The sequence below is a fragment of the Nelumbo nucifera genome, chromosome 5, assembly GCF_055504915.1.
Source record: "Nelumbo nucifera cultivar China Antique chromosome 5, China Antique-T2T, whole genome shotgun sequence".
NCBI lineage: Eukaryota > Viridiplantae > Streptophyta > Magnoliopsida > Proteales > Nelumbonaceae > Nelumbo > Nelumbo nucifera.
In genome coordinates, this window is record NC_142653.1 from 50,595,627 (window position 1) to 50,612,968 (window position 17,342).

The 17,342-nt window shown below is 38.1% G+C and overlaps 1 protein-coding gene across 11 annotated transcripts in view; it reads left to right on the forward strand.

Annotated features, from left to right (window-relative positions):
* The window catches only part of LOC104588727 (PHD finger family protein), a 37,439-nt gene extending 26,147 nt beyond the window's left edge, over nt 1–11,292 (forward strand). For 3 of the 11 annotated variants that reach the window (XM_010246771.3, XM_088887643.1, XM_088887641.1), the window contains 5 exons: nt 6,028–6,087; nt 8,637–9,038; nt 9,128–10,226; nt 10,334–10,447; nt 10,570–11,249. In XM_010246771.3, the coding sequence (XP_010245073.1) occupies nt 6,028–6,087; nt 8,637–9,038; nt 9,128–9,295 (630 nt within the window). In that variant the 3' untranslated portion in view covers nt 9,296–10,226; nt 10,334–10,447; nt 10,570–11,249. Of the gene's footprint in view, nt 1–6,027; nt 6,088–8,636; nt 9,039–9,127; nt 10,227–10,290; nt 10,448–10,569 lie in introns of all 11 variants that reach the window. The other 8 variants (XM_088887635.1, XM_088887642.1, XM_088887636.1 and 5 more) reach the window with 7 other exon arrangements.
* Nucleotides 11,293–17,342: the final 6,050 nt, after the last annotated feature.

Sequence of the window (17,342 nt, forward strand, 5' to 3'; positions counted from 1 at the left end):
TAAATTTTGATTTTGGTGCCTGATAAAAAAAACTGACTTCATATAGTTGGAATAAGGCTTGGGTGATGATGATATTTGTGAACATGCTTGTTTGCATATTTATCAAAAAAAACATGCTTGTTTGCATACATGAATATGTTGGTATATTTTATAGTATGTGTGTTTATTCATTAGTATATTTACACTTACGGGATGATTAACTGAAACGAACTATTAATGATAAAAAAAAGAACTGAAAGGGAACTATCAACAAGACCCCCCCCCCCCCCCCCCCCCCCCCCCCCCCCCCCCCCCCCCCCCCCCTTTCAACTAGTGTTATGCATCTTTATTCTTCTTAATATAAAAGATTTTTATTTAAAATAAAGATCCCCCCTTCATCTTCTTCCTCCTCCCCCTCTTAAGGAGACTTACGCCTCTTACGTTCTGAACTACGCCTCATGCCTCTAGGTAGTGGAACACCTCGTGTCACGCCTCCACGTTTTAAAACCTTGGTTGCAAGTATGATTGAAGAGTATAAGAAAGGAATGCAAATCCATACCTTGTGGAGAAATGAAATGTCTTTACCTTTACCTCTTTTTCCTCTCCCCCCCTCTCTCTTTCTCTGTAAGGAGGAAATTCTCCCTCGAAGAAGAGCCTGGGTTGGGCAGAATCCAAACATTTGGTAGTATAGCTTTGGTGACATTTTGAGAAGATCAAGAATTCCAATACCAGATCAAAAACCAAAGAAGACCAAATTGATTGGATGGAGATCCATTTGCACAAGGTGACTGACAACCTGCATGAAATCAGATGATGGTGGTGATGGTGACACAATTGGAGATCTCCATTGGTGGCAACCAAGAAGACGACCAGTAAAGGACCAGTTGTGAGCAAGAAGGAACCAGACAAGGAAGTAGGGCTGTGGGTGGGATTGCCAGGCTAGATTTTCCAAACTACTCAAGTGATGACCCTATACATTAGATTTTTTAGGCCGAATAGTATTTGAAAACCATGAAACCCCACAATAATGAGAGAATTCCCATAGCCTTGTTTCACCTCGAAGGAGAGGTTATTCTATAGTTCCCAATGGTTCTACTGCTCCTATACTCAGGTTTCTTGGGTAGATTTCACCAAAGCCCTGTTTTCGACATTTGGCACTATAAGGCTTGATGATTATAATTAACCTTTTTCCAAGCTTTGACAGGCAGGGAGGGTAAGTGACATTCAGGTCGAATTTAAAAAAAGCTATTGACGAAGGTGCATAGGTGGCCTGAGAAGGCTCTCCTGGGATGCTTCATGGGAGGCCTGAAAGAAGAAATTTGGGTGGAAGTTAAGGCTCTCCAGCCGACATTGGTGCTTGTTTCTTGGCCTTGCTAGACTAGGAGGAGAGGCTAGCTTGACTCAAGAAAATGACTTGACCCTTCCTTGGCTTCATGTAGTTCGGGTCACCTATAAGACTAGGTGGCCTGAACCAACCAACCCTGCTAGGTCCAACACAGTCTGGGCTGCCTCTGTTAAAGAATACCTCATACATGAAAACCCTAGGCCCACAATTTAAATCATCAGCCTTAGCCTTGTTGCGGTGCCTATAAGAAAATTGTCGGGTTGAAATGCAAGCTTGCAGACTGTGATTTTTACTACAATTGTGAGAAAAAAAATTGGGTGGGGTCACAAGTGATGGGTCCAACAAATGTTCCTATTGTAAGTTGATGATTTATAGAGTGGAAACTTAGATCAATCGTTTGAGATCAGTGGGGGAGACTATAATGGGTTGGATGAACCAGAAATTTCAATTTACACTTCCATTGTGCCATCCTCACCGCCAACCATGAGGGTTGTGGGCTCTTTATTGGGCCACACCATATTAACTTTGATTTATAGCGGGAGTACTGAACTTCATCACCGAAATGCTATCCAAACAGTTGGGGTTAGTTGTGCAGAAGATGGAACCATTTGTCGTGCACCTGGCTGATGGTAATCTGATATGGTTTGAAGGGATTTGCAAGGGGTTGTCACTGGTAATACAGAGTCATGTTTTCTCAGCTAATTTGTACCCACTTGACTTAGGCAACACTGGTGTTGTCTTAGGTGTTTGGTGGTTAAAGCAATTAGGACGAGTCCTTTGTGATTGGTTCAAAATGACTATGGAGTTCACACTTACATAGTGGATGGGGTGTCCTATAATCTGGATGGCATCTCTGTGTTCTTGCTGCAAGTGGATGACCTCAGATCAGTTCTTTGAAGTTGTCAAGTGGATTAGTGGACAGGCAACCCTCGATATGCTTGGGCATGAAGCTCACTAGTCCAATGTTGACATTAAGTAGAGAAGAGGCTCTTCCACCCGAGGTCCATCAGGAACTATAGAAATTACTCTCCACCTATTCTGATGTTTCGAAGAATTGGATGTGCTACCTCCCCTGTGGCCCCTGGATCATAGGGTGCTGCATTTTGAGGATGTTGGATGATCACTTTCCCATTTTGCTAATAGATGAATTGTTGGATGATCTACAAGCAGTTGGAGTGTTCTCAAAGCCTGATCTATGATTGGGTTACCTCCAGACTAGGGTGCTGCATTTTGAGGATGTCCATAAGATGGCGTTCTGTTCACATGAGGCATTCCGCCCTCACTTGTGTCATTTTATATTAGTTTTTTTTTTGTGACATATTTGTCTGTAGTGTTGATTAGCAATCCCATTTGCACTATCTTTTGATTGCCTTTGACCTTCTATGGCAAAATTAGTTGTATGCCAAGGCTTTGTAATGCGGTTTTGGACAACCTTAGGTTCAGTATTTGGACCATGTTGCGGTTGCATGGTGAGTTGGCAGACCCCAAAAAAGTTGACAGCATACAAAAATGGCTTAAGCCCATGACAGTCAAAAGCCTTAGATGTTTCTTGGGCCTCACAGGCTATTGCAGGGGCTTTATATCTGGCTATGGTATGCTGGCCACGCTTCTTAGCTTCTGCGTAAGGACACCTTCCTATGGGATTGTCATGCTCAATGGGCCTTTGATGCACTAAAGAAAACTGCTCCACACCAACCACTTTAGCCCTCCTGGACTTCTCCAAGCCTTTTGTCCTTGAATGTGATGCTTCTCAGTTCTCAGGGTGGCTTGGTTGTGGTGTTAATGCAAGATGGCTAACCTCTTGCCTATTTTAGCAAGCAGTTGTCCTCTCAAGCCCAAGCCAAGTCAGGTTAGGAGAAAGAGCTGATGGTGGTACAAAAGTGGCATGCCTACTTGTTGGGGCGCCAGTTCGGTGTTTGAATGGGTCTAAAAAGATTGATATATCTCCTGGAGCAGAACTTTCACATTTAGGATCAGCAACACTAGGCTTATAAGTTTTTGGGTTGATTAATGATATGGAATACAAACTGGGGCTACTAATAAAGTAGCAGATGCTCTTTCTTCCTTCACAAGTTGGGTCAACCTAGTAACACCAAGCCTAGCTATCCACTGTTGGATATGGTGTCAAATGTGAAGCCCAAGACAACCCATTACTTGTTCAGATCCAAGCTAAATGGGCCTGTGGTCCATTTCAACCCTAGGGTATACAGTCATTGATTCGGTTCTTTTCTACTAGAACCAACTTGTTCTTCCAGTCCGTTCAACCCATATTGCAAACCAACAAACGCTTTTCGACAGTTCCCCTACCGGAGGCTACTCGGGTATATTCAAAACTTATCAATGGATTACAGTCATCTCAGTCCATTGTTACTGTGTTGGGATGCGATGTACTGTTTGAGACTTTGTGATGGCATGTCCCATTTGCGAACAGCACAAGTCTCAGGCTCCGAGTGGATTGTTGCAGCTGCTGAAAATCCCAAAGCAAATTTGGGATGTAGTCTCAATGGGCTTTATCACAGGCCTTCCATCTTCTAAGTGGAAGAGGGTTGTTTTTGGTGGTAGTGGACTGTCTTTCTAAATATGGCCATGCTAAACTTGTGGTGCTTACCTACTTTAGGAAGAGAATGAAAAGGCCATGTCAGCAATCGCCAGTAGCAGAAAAGAATTCTGAAATGGTGGTTCAAACTAATTGAGGATGCAAATGACGAAGTTGTAAGAACCTGTTGTAATCAGTTGCAACTATGATCAAACTTTAAAGAGTATAAGAAAGAAATGTAAATCCATACCTTGTCAAGAAATGAAAGAAGACTTTCCCTCTTTTTCCTCTCTCCCACTCTTTCTTTGTTAGGATGAAGCTCTCCCTCAAAGAAGAGCCTGAGTTGGGCAGAATACCAATATAGGAATATAAGAAAAAACAAACATAAAAAATGAACTGGCAGTATAAAGGGCAACTATGCACAAAGATGGAAGTAGTACAAATGACTAGTTCCAAATGCCTGATTATGCCACTGTCCATGGTAATTAGCACCGAGGATAATGTATATTTCTTCAACTATTGGATGGTTGGTGCTATTATCTATGCCACATTATATAATAATTTGGGTTTTCTTGTTTTGAGTAATTTAATAAATGGAATGTGGATGTCAAAAGATCTAGAAGTTGAAGTGCAAAAACAAGTGGAGTTAAGTTTTTTTTTTTTTAATTGTTGCTATATATCAATGAAAGATAAAAATAAAGATCACACCCATGTTGGAAAAGGATCCACTGATGGAGATCATGGATCCAAAGAGACATATACATCTCAGAGAAGGACTACATTAATTACGTCTTAAATCCCCTCTAAACAATAAGGTTAAGGCTCAGTTTGGGAAGAGTGCAAATACAGATATGTACAGTGCAAAACCTTGTATATGCTTCTTCTAAACCTTGTATTTTCACTCTTCCCAAACTGAGCCTAAAGATAACATTCAATATTCCACCATCTTATCACATTGTCATTTAGTGTCAATCCTTTTCATATCCTTGAAATCTTTCAGCATTAATGCATAGTTGAAAGCTGTTACGGACATGTATCCCCGTCTCCCTGCATATTCTATAGATGGGTATTTACTTGTCCTTGAGAGAAAAGCTTGGCTGTTTGGGAAAAAGAGCCTGAGCTGTTTTGAATCTTCATGTGCATGGCACATTAGCTTGGGTGTGGGGAAAAGAGCATTTGGGATCAATATTATTTTAATTAAAAAGACAAACAAGTTTCTGAATTGAGTAATGTTCTATGTGCAGGAAGCCCCCAACCAGTGCAGGCTCTTTTTTCCAAACAGCCTAGCCTTTCCCTTGTCATTTGAATATTCTGCTGTTACTTATCTTTCACTATGATCCCCGTAGTAATTATGGGGCCAGTATTCCGATATTTTTTTGATATGTATTCTAATAACTTTTGTTTGATGCCCATTTTCTATGTTGTAAATTTATGTTTTTATTTTATTTGATTTTTTATGTATGGATTTTTTATTTAACTTAAGTGATTACATCAATTTTTATTTCTAAATAATACTCCACTTTATGGATCCTACGTCATTTGAAATGAGTTTTTTATTTTTTTTGTCTTTTTAGTGGAGGTAACTACCACTACTTTTTTTCAGAATGGAGGTAACTACCATTTAAGTCAGTAGACACATGTCCGAGGAAAGAATAACCACTTTTGAGATGCTCTTTATTGAGACAATAATATGCCACTTGTCTGAGGGAGAAGTTCTCTAGTCTGAGGGCTTTGTTTTAATAAAGTATATCATTTTCTCTACATATAACCTAAAATGAAAGACTGATGTATTTTGATTTAGTTATGTATGCCAGCCTGGTTTTATTGATCCTTCATTCGTTACTTTTTATTTTGGATTGTTACCATATTTTTACCTATTTCAGCATTCATATAACTTTTGATTACTGTTGCTTGATAGAAAAATTCAGAATTGCTATTAAATATATAGTCGTCATTTTCAGCAAGTTGTTTGTTGATGTCTATTAAATGTGTCATTTCCGGATGTTGTTTACTGTAACCTCCTACTCTTTGAGCGATCATTTCATCTGGTTTCCTATCCTGAAAAATACATGATGCTCATGAATTTTATCCTATTGAAGCTTGTTTTTAAAGCAGAAATATCAAAGAAAATGAATTAACTAATTACATCCTTTCATGGAAATCACAGGTTGAACTGGAAAGGTTACGCCTACTTTGCGAGAGAATTGTCAAACGGGAAAAGTTGAAGGTAATACATGCAGATTTATATAGATGAAATTTGCCTCTAGTTGCTATAATCCTTTTTTTATATGCATAAGAAAAATGTTTAGTTGGGTCAGGTGAATTCCTCCCTACACGACCAAGTTTCTGCAATGCAGATGATAATGTGGATAATCTGAAAGTCTACTACATAGGGGACCTTGTTGATTAGCTGCATGTGCAATCTTCCAGTCTATTTTAATATTGTTTTGATTAATTATGGTCTGCATAAATATCATAGTTTCAATATTTTAATATTTAAGTTGCCTATCCCTTCTTTACTAGATGACCTAACACTAAACAGACCCATGGAAGGTTTTGCGATAAATGTTTACTCCTTGAGGCAATGCTCATAGAAATTGCTTCAATGAAGACAGTCCATGATAATTTAAGAGGCTGTAGGGCTCAAGGGCTAAAATTTCACAATGTATCGGCCAATACGTATCGTATCAGTGACCCTCCAATATGCTCCTACAGTCACTGTTTTGGGGTTTGACTTGTTTCAGGAAAAAAACTAAAAAGAAGTAAAGCACCCACCGATATTAGAACCTTAGTGAGGTTAACCTTGAGGTGTGGCTGAAGGCACATTAAGTCTCAATCTTGATGCTCTTGCCTGAAAAGCACAAAGCCCATTCCACCCACCTTGGGTAACCTTATGTCTGTTAGTATTTCTTTGTACGTGTACACATGTATTCATGTGTTTGTATCTGTGCTTCAGCATATTTGAAACCATTTTAGGAATTATTAACACTTAGAACCTTTTATTACTCAAACTGTTTGGTAAGAATTCCATGACTTTATCAGAAATTCTCGATATACGTAGTCCTTTTTTTTTCAATAACATACTTAGTTCTTGTTTATGTGATTTATTTATCTATTTGTATTATCTTTCTATACAAAAACACTCGTAAGCATATTTCTATACTTAGCTTTTGTAGTTTCATGTTTTTCTTAAATGTTGGCACTCATGAGGTTTATGCTCATGCATCTAAATCTCCTGGCACCTTGGCAGGAGATTGCATTAGTGTTTATGATTTTGTCTCTTGAAATTATTTTGCCTCTTTGTTATCTGGTATCCTAAAAAGAACCAAACAATGTGTAAGGTACTTGCATTAGTTGTATATTTTAGATATTGATTAATTGAGAGTGCCCTCGCTTGAGGCTGCGTTTAGCAGGAATTTGCAGATTTTACTTCATTTTGGCATGGTTACCCTCTCATTAATTCTGATGGTTAAGGGTGCGTTTAGCAGGACTTTTCCCCTCTAAACAGGCTTCTTGAAAAATCACTTATTGAGCGCTTGGTGAGGTGCTTTTTTGGGTGGATTTTTTCTTTTAAAAAGTGTTTTTCTAACAATATTGCTTGGTTCAAAACGGGCTTCTGTCACTATAAAGATGATTGTACTCTCTATCACGTATAAACTTAAAAAAAACGACATAAGCACTTCTTTAAGCCTGCCAACATTTCTTGGCTTCTAAATGAACTTACAACTCCATGAATGTTGCCAACTTGCCATATGGTTTGCATGTGGCATATTTTCTATTTGAGCCGAAACTCCAATATCCAACCTATAATCATGTCCTATTTTCTAAATTCTGTTAACAAAAACTCAATATAAACATGGTGTATATAAGGGAGGTTGTTATCATAAAAGAAGTAAATTTCCATATGAATGAAGTTCAACACACTATTACTAGAGTAGGATTGAACAATGTTGTCACTAGAATAATGCTATATAAATTTTACATAGAAAATTTCTGTTGTCACTAGGATAAAAAACTGACTACAACAATTTTTGAACAATTTTCCATAGATTAATGTTGAATCACAAGCTTGTTTTGTGCTGCTAGGTTGGGTGGGGGTTTTGAAAAAAAAATCATCATATGAAATGAAAAGAAAACAAAAAAGGATGGTTCTTACCTGTTATAGTCGCAAAATCGTTGCAACTTGTTAGGGTAATTATTGTTTTCATGGTGGTAAGAAATAGGAAGAAGAAGATGGCAAACTCATCAAATGGGTTGTTGAAATTTCATTTATTTAAATAATATAACGAAAAAACGGAAAAAATGGAATATGCATATCTGTTCTTTGCCTTGCCACCACTGCAAGTTGGGAGAATGGGAGATTGAAGGGAAATGGGAAGAAGATAGGTCAGCCAGCGTTTTCTCTTAGCCATGGCTATTCCTGGGATTATGAAATTATTAAATGGGCATTTTGAGTGTTAAATTTTTGGAAAAGTGCTTCTCGAAAATGCATGAAGCGAAAAGTCGGGCCTCAGGTGCTTTTTCAAACGGGCTTTTATATGAAAAAACCCATTTGTGGATTTTTTACCAAATGGAAAAATGGGATGCTTTTGGCTTCTAAAATGTGAAAAGCGCTAGAAGCTCTTATAAGAGGCCACACCAAATGCAGGTGGAGTTATGGTAGCTCAGATTTGTATCATCTAGAATTGTAAACTAGTCATTTATATATTTTTTCTTTCTGGAATTTTCAGTTTGTTGTATCATTCCTTTACCATCTTTCTTTTCTTCTCTATCCAGCGAGAATTGGTTCTTTGCTCACATGATATACTTGCTTCAAAAAGAGATGCTGTTGCTTTTTCTGTGCTCGTTCACAGTCCTTTCTTTCAACTTGATGTTAGTTCAGAATCGGCTTCTACCAACCTCAAGTGTGTGGATGACCATAAATCCTGCAGTGAAACTATCCATAAACCAGAGAACGCCACCTTTGATGGCATGACCTCTGGTAAACGACGAGTTATGGTTCCTGTTCCCATGGATTTTGAGCAGAAAATTGATGATAGCTCAACATCTCAACACATAGGCACACGAAGACCAACCGAGAGGATGGCCTTTTCCGGGAAGCAACTTCCTCATAGACCTGCACCTGTTGCCTCACGAAACTCCACGGATGAAGGGGAAAGGAAATCCAAGTCAAGAAAGGTGCAGTGACATGGTCTGTTTTTGCTTTGTTTTTGTTCTCTTTTCTTTCCACTTAAAAATGATGATCCTCACTACTGTGATCGATGCAGCACACTGAGACTTTTCAAAAAGAGCTGGTAATGACATCAGACCAAGCATCCGTGCAGAATCAGCGGTTACCTAAAGGTTTTGCTTATGTTCCTCTTGACTGCCTATCAAAAGAGAAGCTAGTTGCCCGTGACACGGCTTCTCATGAACCATTGGAACGTGATGGGTAGGGCTTGATATTGACTTATGTGGGTTTTGATTGCCTTTCTCATGGCCAACGACCTTTTATCCTGGCTACTCTGCTCGGAGGTTCACATACATTTAATTGCGAAATTTGAGTGGAAAAAGGATAATGATCCAATGGGATAGGGTTTTGGCCAAGTGCATCCTTAAATAGGAATTGCTGCTTGGGTTCAGAGAGCAAAGTTTTGACATCATTGTTGTATATTTATCCCGGGGAAACTGTACAGAGGGTGAGAGTTGGTCTCAATTACATGTATGCTGACAAGCTTCAGTTGCTTTATCTGGCTGCTTGTCTCCCTGGTGGAAGGATAACATGGAAGCTATGCTTCTTCCCTGTAACTGTATATGAGGAATTAGAAGGTATCCTTATGTTGCATACTCTGTAAAGTTAGTGTATATATTTCTTGATTTAGTCAACGCATTTGCATGAAATACCTTACAAGGTTCAGATAGCTGATATTTCTACTGTTAGTTTCTGCACAGCACTCTTGTAAGTCTTTTTAAAGATATACATAGTGTCTGAAATTATTTTCCGATGTTATGCCATTTAGGTTAACCTATCACATTCACGACGTGGCTATTTTTTTCAAGGTTTATTGACATTGGTTCATTTGGAAGCTGGATTTTTATTGTTCTCCATTGTTATCGTTTTTCTTTTTCTGCTAAAATATTGTGAACTTTGGATCACCATGGTCATTGTTTGTGTTCGTAGTAAGCATGATAGATTATTGAGATTCTTAAACTTATTGTGAGAGAACGCACTGTATTGCTCTAATGCCCTTTTGACATTGTTTATTTCTGACTTTTCTGCCTTGATATGAAAGCTTTGGCTTTTATGTTATTTTTGATGCTTCAAGTCATGGTCTTTCTTGATGTGGCATTCCTGTTGGGGAGGGAGACGTGGCCTTTTACTGTAAGGTTAGTTGTTAGTTGTTATTAGTCATGGTATTATTTATTTTTGGTACATGTGCATGTATTTCAGGATGGCATTGTGACACTGATTAATGGAGATTAAGTTTTCCCAGGACCTCAAATGGATGTCACGAGAAGGTGCATTTACAAGCAGTTTAACCATTGCGACACGTGTTTCTAATTGATGGTTCAGTTTTTACTTGTGTGGACCACACAACTGATTGCTGGTAAGGGTTTCCTTGACAATGAACAGAAGTCATGGTTTCGTCATAATACCAGGCTTATTTTTTCTAGAAAATTTGTCACTGACTGAATACGTTCTCAAATGAATTTTATTCCCTTTGTTCAGAGCAGCAGCAGTATCTTAGGAATTTCTTGGTTGCACTATTCCAATTCATGCATATTGATAGACTAAATTGCTATGGGACTAGGGCAGGAAAATAGGGGATGATGAGTGTTCACTTAAAACAAGATCCCAAGAGCTATGTGGCAAAATAAACAGTATTTTGGGTATGAGAACCAGAACTTGATAGCATGTGTACCAGTTGGAAGTTGCTACCATTTTTACATTGGGCCGTTTTTACAACTGCTGGACAGAAATGTTGATCAAGGCCATATGGTTTATGATGTTCATGCTTACTCATTACTTGGTTCGTTTGTGTAAGATCGTATTACAATTAGCAGCATTATCCTTTTTTGTTGAGATGCCGCATGCCAATAATTTCTCTGAAAAGATTTATTCATGTTAACATTGTTTAATAAGGTATTTTACTGTGATGTTGAACTAAAGTACTTCCACAACCACCCATTCGTGACATAAAGTGGAAGATGGAGCCTGGAGGAATGCTGTGATTTGGTTGCCCTTTCCTAGACGTCTGCTTGGTAATGAAGAGAAACTTTGGCCATGCTGTCATTGCCAAGTGAAGCCTTTTCCTCTATTTAAGCAACAAAGCAGTTGTGAGATTGATTATGTTACTGAGCAACTGTTGAAATATTTTCTAAAAAACAATTTAGGCACTGATCTCTCTATGTGGTTGAGTGGTTCATAATATGCTTGATTTCTGTTTCTACCATATTTCACTGTGACATGGCATCTTGGACAATGTAAAGATCAAAAGTAAACCCTTGAGATAGAATCTGCATGGTCTCTTGCTCTCTGCAAATGGATTAAGCTTCAGGGCCTGCGTTTGATTTGTGGAGGTTTCGGGACTGTCCTGCTGCGAAATGAAAGCAATTTACTGTGAGTTTTCTGGTCACCATCAGGCTTTCTCAGCCAAGTTCGTGGTCCTTTGATTGTTGCAGCATGACAATGCAAGAGTATGGTTAGGATTGACCATGAGAAATTAGATCTGAAGGCTCAGTTTGGAAAGAGTACAAATACAAATATGTACGGTGCAAATACATAAAAATTAGTATAAAATGTAAGGTTTTGCACCCTACATGTTTGCATTTGTATTCCTTCCAAACTAAGCCGAACGTGCAATTCTCGGAACCGTACCTTCAATTGTATTAATCTTCTGATTCACATATAATGGTAGAAATAATGCGATTAATGCCTCATTAGATGGCTTTGCTGTTATGAAACCTTGACCCAATAACTTGACATAGATATCTCCAGATCTCGGGGATTAGAAATTGACTTGTGCATCTTCGCTAGGAAGTTCATACGTTACAGGTGAATTTGAGCGAAGTGACGACTTCGGTTCTTATTGGGTTGGTCAAGACAAACCTAAGATTATTATTATTATTATTTTTTATTTTTTATTTTTTTGTTTATTTTTGACTTGTGCATCTTCGCTAGGAAGTTCATACGTTACAGGTGAATTTGAGCGAAGTGACGACTTCGGTTCTTATTGGGTTGGTCAAGACAAACCTAAGATTATTATTATTATTATTTTTTATTTTTTATTTTTTTATTTATTTTTTATATATGCAATTTTTAATTGGTGGAAAATCAATGATGCACGAAAAACATGGTATGCGAAGAGTTTTGACCAATCAAAACTCATCCAAGAATTTTGATAAATAACTCCTGATTATCACGTTTATAATACCAGTTGATTGGTCAAAATTTTGATTTGGGTCAAGATTTTATATGTAAATGCTAAAATTGAATCAAAATAGATAATTATCAATGTTTAGAGAATTCGACCGGGAATAGAATGGGATAAGAGAGGTTTACGGAGCAGAGATTCAATCGAGGTCGAACTGGATAATGACAAGTTCCATTTGTTATTTCATAGCAAATAACTACGGTTCAAAACTGTTCAAGTCTCTTATTTACATATTTTTAATAAAGTAATATGTAGAATAAAGAATAATTAGTAACACAATAAGTGAATAATGGTAATTAAGTATTATATGATAACAAGAGGTCATGGGTTCAAATTTTGTGCCTGTTTGGCAAGTCTTTTCTAAAAGATCTGTTACAAGATTTGATAATTAAAAGACGGTAAGTTTTTGCAAATAGATCTTGGAAGACCAAAGACCGTTTGATTGAAATATTTTTTATAGATTTCATGAAAGACCATGAAAATTAGAAGACCGTTTGGTAATGTGATGAAAATGTGTTATGTAAATATGAATGCCTTGTGTGTGGGCCAATGAACCTTTCATTTAACACATGGGACCCATATAAATTTTCTAAGGTGGACCCCACATACCATTGGTGGACATGTATGTGTGGCCCACATGCATTTTACAAGGTGGGCCCGACATACCATTGGTGGGCATGCATGTGGGGTCCATGTGTGGACATGTTTGTAGGGCCTACATACATTTTTTGAGGTGGGCCCCACACAAGGTTCAAAGTATCGACCGATGCATATCGTTCTGGCACCCCATCGATACACGTATCGGTGGTCTGACTAGTTCAGGGTGTGGCGAAGACCTAAACTGGCTCCCTTGAATCAGTTGGCAAAAAAGAAAAAAACCACCAAAAGGAGTATCGATTCGCCCGATACGCCCATACTGGCGTATCCGGTGTATCGATATTTTGAACCTTGGCCCCACATACCATTGGTGAACATGTATGTGGGGTCCATGTGTGTACATGTTCATGGGGCCCATATACATTTTACAAGGTGGGCCTAATGTGCCATTAGTGGACATGTATATGGGCTCCACATACACTTTTCAAGGCGGGGCCCGCATAATACCTAATGTGAGCCCAACATGCATTTTCCAAGGTGGGCCCCACATACCATTAGTAGGTCCCACTTACACATTCAAATAGTTTTTTTTTTTGTGAAAAGATACCCATTTTCTCCCAAGCGTGTGCATCGTGCCACACGTTTGTAGAAGACGGCGGGAGCTAAAAGATCGTAAAAGCTTCATTTGAAGCTTTTTAAAAAAGCCCAAATTTGGGCTGTTGGCATCTTTTATGGGTTGGCACTTTTTCCCAATATATCTTTCTATTGCCAAACGGGAAAAGCCCAGAATTCAGGCTTCCGAGCTTCCAAACGGCCCGAAGCCTGCATGGAAAGACTTGCCAAACGTGGCCTTTGTTAATTACATTTTAAAATTGTAATTGATTAGAGACCTAGGCAGTTTCAAGAAACTTGGATTGGTTTACCAGTTTTCCAGTTAAACTGACCAGTCAGCTGGTTTTTAGCAAAAGCAATTATTGGGGTAAGATTAAATTGGCTAAGGTTCTGAGTCATGGTTTAACAAGTTTGATTGGCTGGTCTATTCCGATTTTCTAAACAATGTTAAATACTTCAAGAGTTCAAGTACCCCTATGGTTTAGTAAATGGACAAAAACTTTTGAAAAATTACTGTTTAAGTGTTTAAGTTTTTACAATCTGTTCACATGTGATGTCACATTACTTGTATAATTTTTCTTAATTTCAAAACTATTTTGTAATTGATTTTTCCTTCATTGTTCTTTAAATTTTCAAATAAAATCCAACGGCAATGTTGCCATAGATGAACCTTAGATAAATTGAGAAGATAATGTTGCCAACGACAAGCTTGAGCGTTCAGCCTAAAAATAGAATGTCTTCGTTAGCCTAGAATTGCAAATCCTATAAAAATAGGACGGAAGGACCAATAAATTACGCTAAAAAAGTTTATAGAAATGATTACGAACTTTCTACCACCACAGCCATTGTTAATTTCAGAAGGCGGTTTCACAAAAGAGAACACAGGTTGGGTTGTTGGTTTGAAGAGACTTTTGTATACAGAAGCACTTTTGGAATTTGGGTTGTTGTTTTGTTAAAATAATCTCTCAAACGTTCAAATGTGTTCTTTTGGTATATTTCAAATGTCCAAATGCGTTAGAAATTTTGAAAGAAACATGAAAAGAAGATGGAGATTTAATTAATTAAATAGTCGTTAGTTGGACATCACCAGGCCCGAGCCCGAGCCTGGCCAGACTGTGGGCCTAGATCTTGAGCCTGAGTCCAGTCCTATATAAAGCCTGAAGTCCAACTTTGACATGAATTTTATAATATACTAATATATTATAAATATAATATATAATACATTTTTGCTATTAATTTTATTATTATATAATATATATTATATATTATTAAGACATGCCGTATTTCTATTATATTACCAGGATGGGCTCGGGCTCAAGATCGGGCTGAGTTCATTTGGGAAAGCATGAGCCCAGCCTGAAAAGTAGTCGGGCCTAATTTCCAAAGCCCGAGACCGAGCTCACGGGCTTAAAATTGTCCAAGCCTGACTTAGGACAGGCTGGACCAGGCCAGCCCGTCTGGCTACTGGGCCCATGAATAGGTCTACACTGATTGAACTTCTAGGTTAAAAGAAAAAGATTGGATCCCTTGATGAAGAGCAACTCGTGGATTGAAACCAAAGCCTTCCTTTGTAGGCCTCTTCATTTTTACTTCTGCAACTTTTGATTCTCTCGGGTGGTGTTCGAATAGATATTTTATATATGGGTTATCTTCCAAATTTGTTTTTGTGTAATGAGTATTTAAGAAATCTAAGAAAAAATGTTCTTCGATTTGCATCTTTTATATTGGATTTTATTTTGAAAGTTTGAGATATAATGGAGGAAAATTTGATATTTTGCTTTTTTATCATTAATATTTAACGATAATGTTTATTGTTAAAAAACTTAATGGTACCTTAAATAATTTTTCCAATAGTAGGAAAAGTTTTTATCTATTTACTAAATAATAGGGGTACTTTAAGTATTTAACCCTTATCTTATTAAGACATTTTAATAATATAAATATTAAATTATTGTTAAAAGATAACACCACAAACTTATAATTTACATTGTAGTAGCTAGAATCCCACTAATAAGTTTAAGTTAATATTTTTTTTTGGTAATAACCGACGAGGAGAAACCTTGCACTAGGCATACAAAACAAAACCCTATCAAGGGGGGAATAATGCCTCATAGGTGGCTGTAAAAAAAAAGGAGCTATCCAACCATGATTTACAGGGTTAGGATAAAGAGACTTGAGGGTCTTACATGCAATTGAGTGAGCTAGAACAATGTATTGACGTCGCCAATAGCAGATATATGAGTTTTATAAAATTACCCGAAAATAGAATCATTCTAGCCACTGGTTTTTGATGGTTTGACCGTTTGGTTGGAGTAGATGGCCCATCTTGATAATAAAATTTAAAAAATAAAAAATAAATAAAAATAAAAAGCGGCAAAAAACTGTTGAACAGATCGATGGTTTGACTATCTAGGCCAATGGATCGTTGACCAATTCAATAGTTTTTGGCCAGGAACCGAGTTTGGAGTAAAACAGAACCGGTTGCCTGAATAGTTCTTGGGTCGAATGGTCTGATCATCTGGGTCAATGACGGTTTGTAAACCATGGATAGGAGTCTCCGACGTGAAAGGAGTCAAGGAATTGAAATCTGCCAAGATGGAGAAGAGGGGTCAAATAAAGATCTCTGCCTCCTGAGGTGCTGAACCACAACTTTTGCATCAGAAATATCACTAGCATTTCGAAGCTCCCGTCTGTTCACCTCAAGCATGGCGCCATGGCCATTTTAATGGCCCTAAGCTCGGTCTCATGGGCAGATCCACAATGAACTAATTCACCCATAGCACTGATGAAAACACCCGGACTCTTAACATAAGCAATCTCTGCTCTCTGAGACATCACAGAGGATAGAAATAGTGATCAAACCTGTTAGTTGGATTGAAAGATAGGTCTTCCTGATTGTGAGGATCAGTAGTGTGATCACTATTAGCTGCCGAGTTAATCTTTAAAGTTAGATACCTTGATAGGTAGCCACACTGTGATGTTTTCCTTTGATATCTGGGGAGTTTACCCAGTGCAGTAGATGTCCTTCGCCTATTGCCTCAGTTTTGATCCCCATTGTGCTTAACAACCAAGTAGCTTGGGCCGCATCACAATGGAGAATCATGTTCTTTGTATTATCTTCCTCTTTTTTCACAAAGAGGACATAAAGGAGACTCTACCACCTTTCTTTTGTAAAGGTTTTGGCAAGTGGCAAGAGCCCCTGTTCCAGATTTTGTTCCAGTTTAGCATCTGTTGAGAGTCTCCCCTTATGATTGTTTGGGAATTTGAATTCAACACAGCCCAATGATAAGTCGAATGGTATACTGAATAGTTCCCATCTTTAGAGAGTCCCCATATAATTTTATCAATATTATTTTTGGGACTTAAGGGAATAGTCAGAATTGCATTTGCCTCTTCCAGTTGGAACAAATTGTTTATCAGATTTCTGTGCCAACGTTGGGGGTTAGGGGTGATTAGATCTGCTACCCAAACAACTGATGAATCATTTGGCCTCTCACTTTGAATTCTGAATTGAGGAAGAGTAGGAATCCATTGATCTTCCCAAACCTTTATACTTGTACCGTCTCCCACTCTCGAGATTAATAAGCCTTTCTTTAGAAGTTCAAGCTCAAATGGAGCACTCCTCCACCCCCAAATAGAGAGAACACTCCCTACCGATTTCCATTAATTAGAATGTTTTCTCTTAAGCCGTTGTATTTTTCATGGTTTTCAAAACCGGACCGGGCTGGACCGGATGGTTGGATTGGAAAAACCGGGAACCGGTCAGGTGACTGTTGATTTGGTCAGCAAATCATTGACTCAGGTGGTCGAACCGTCCAAAGGTTTGGTCATTTTGTTTTTTTATTTTTTTTTATATTTT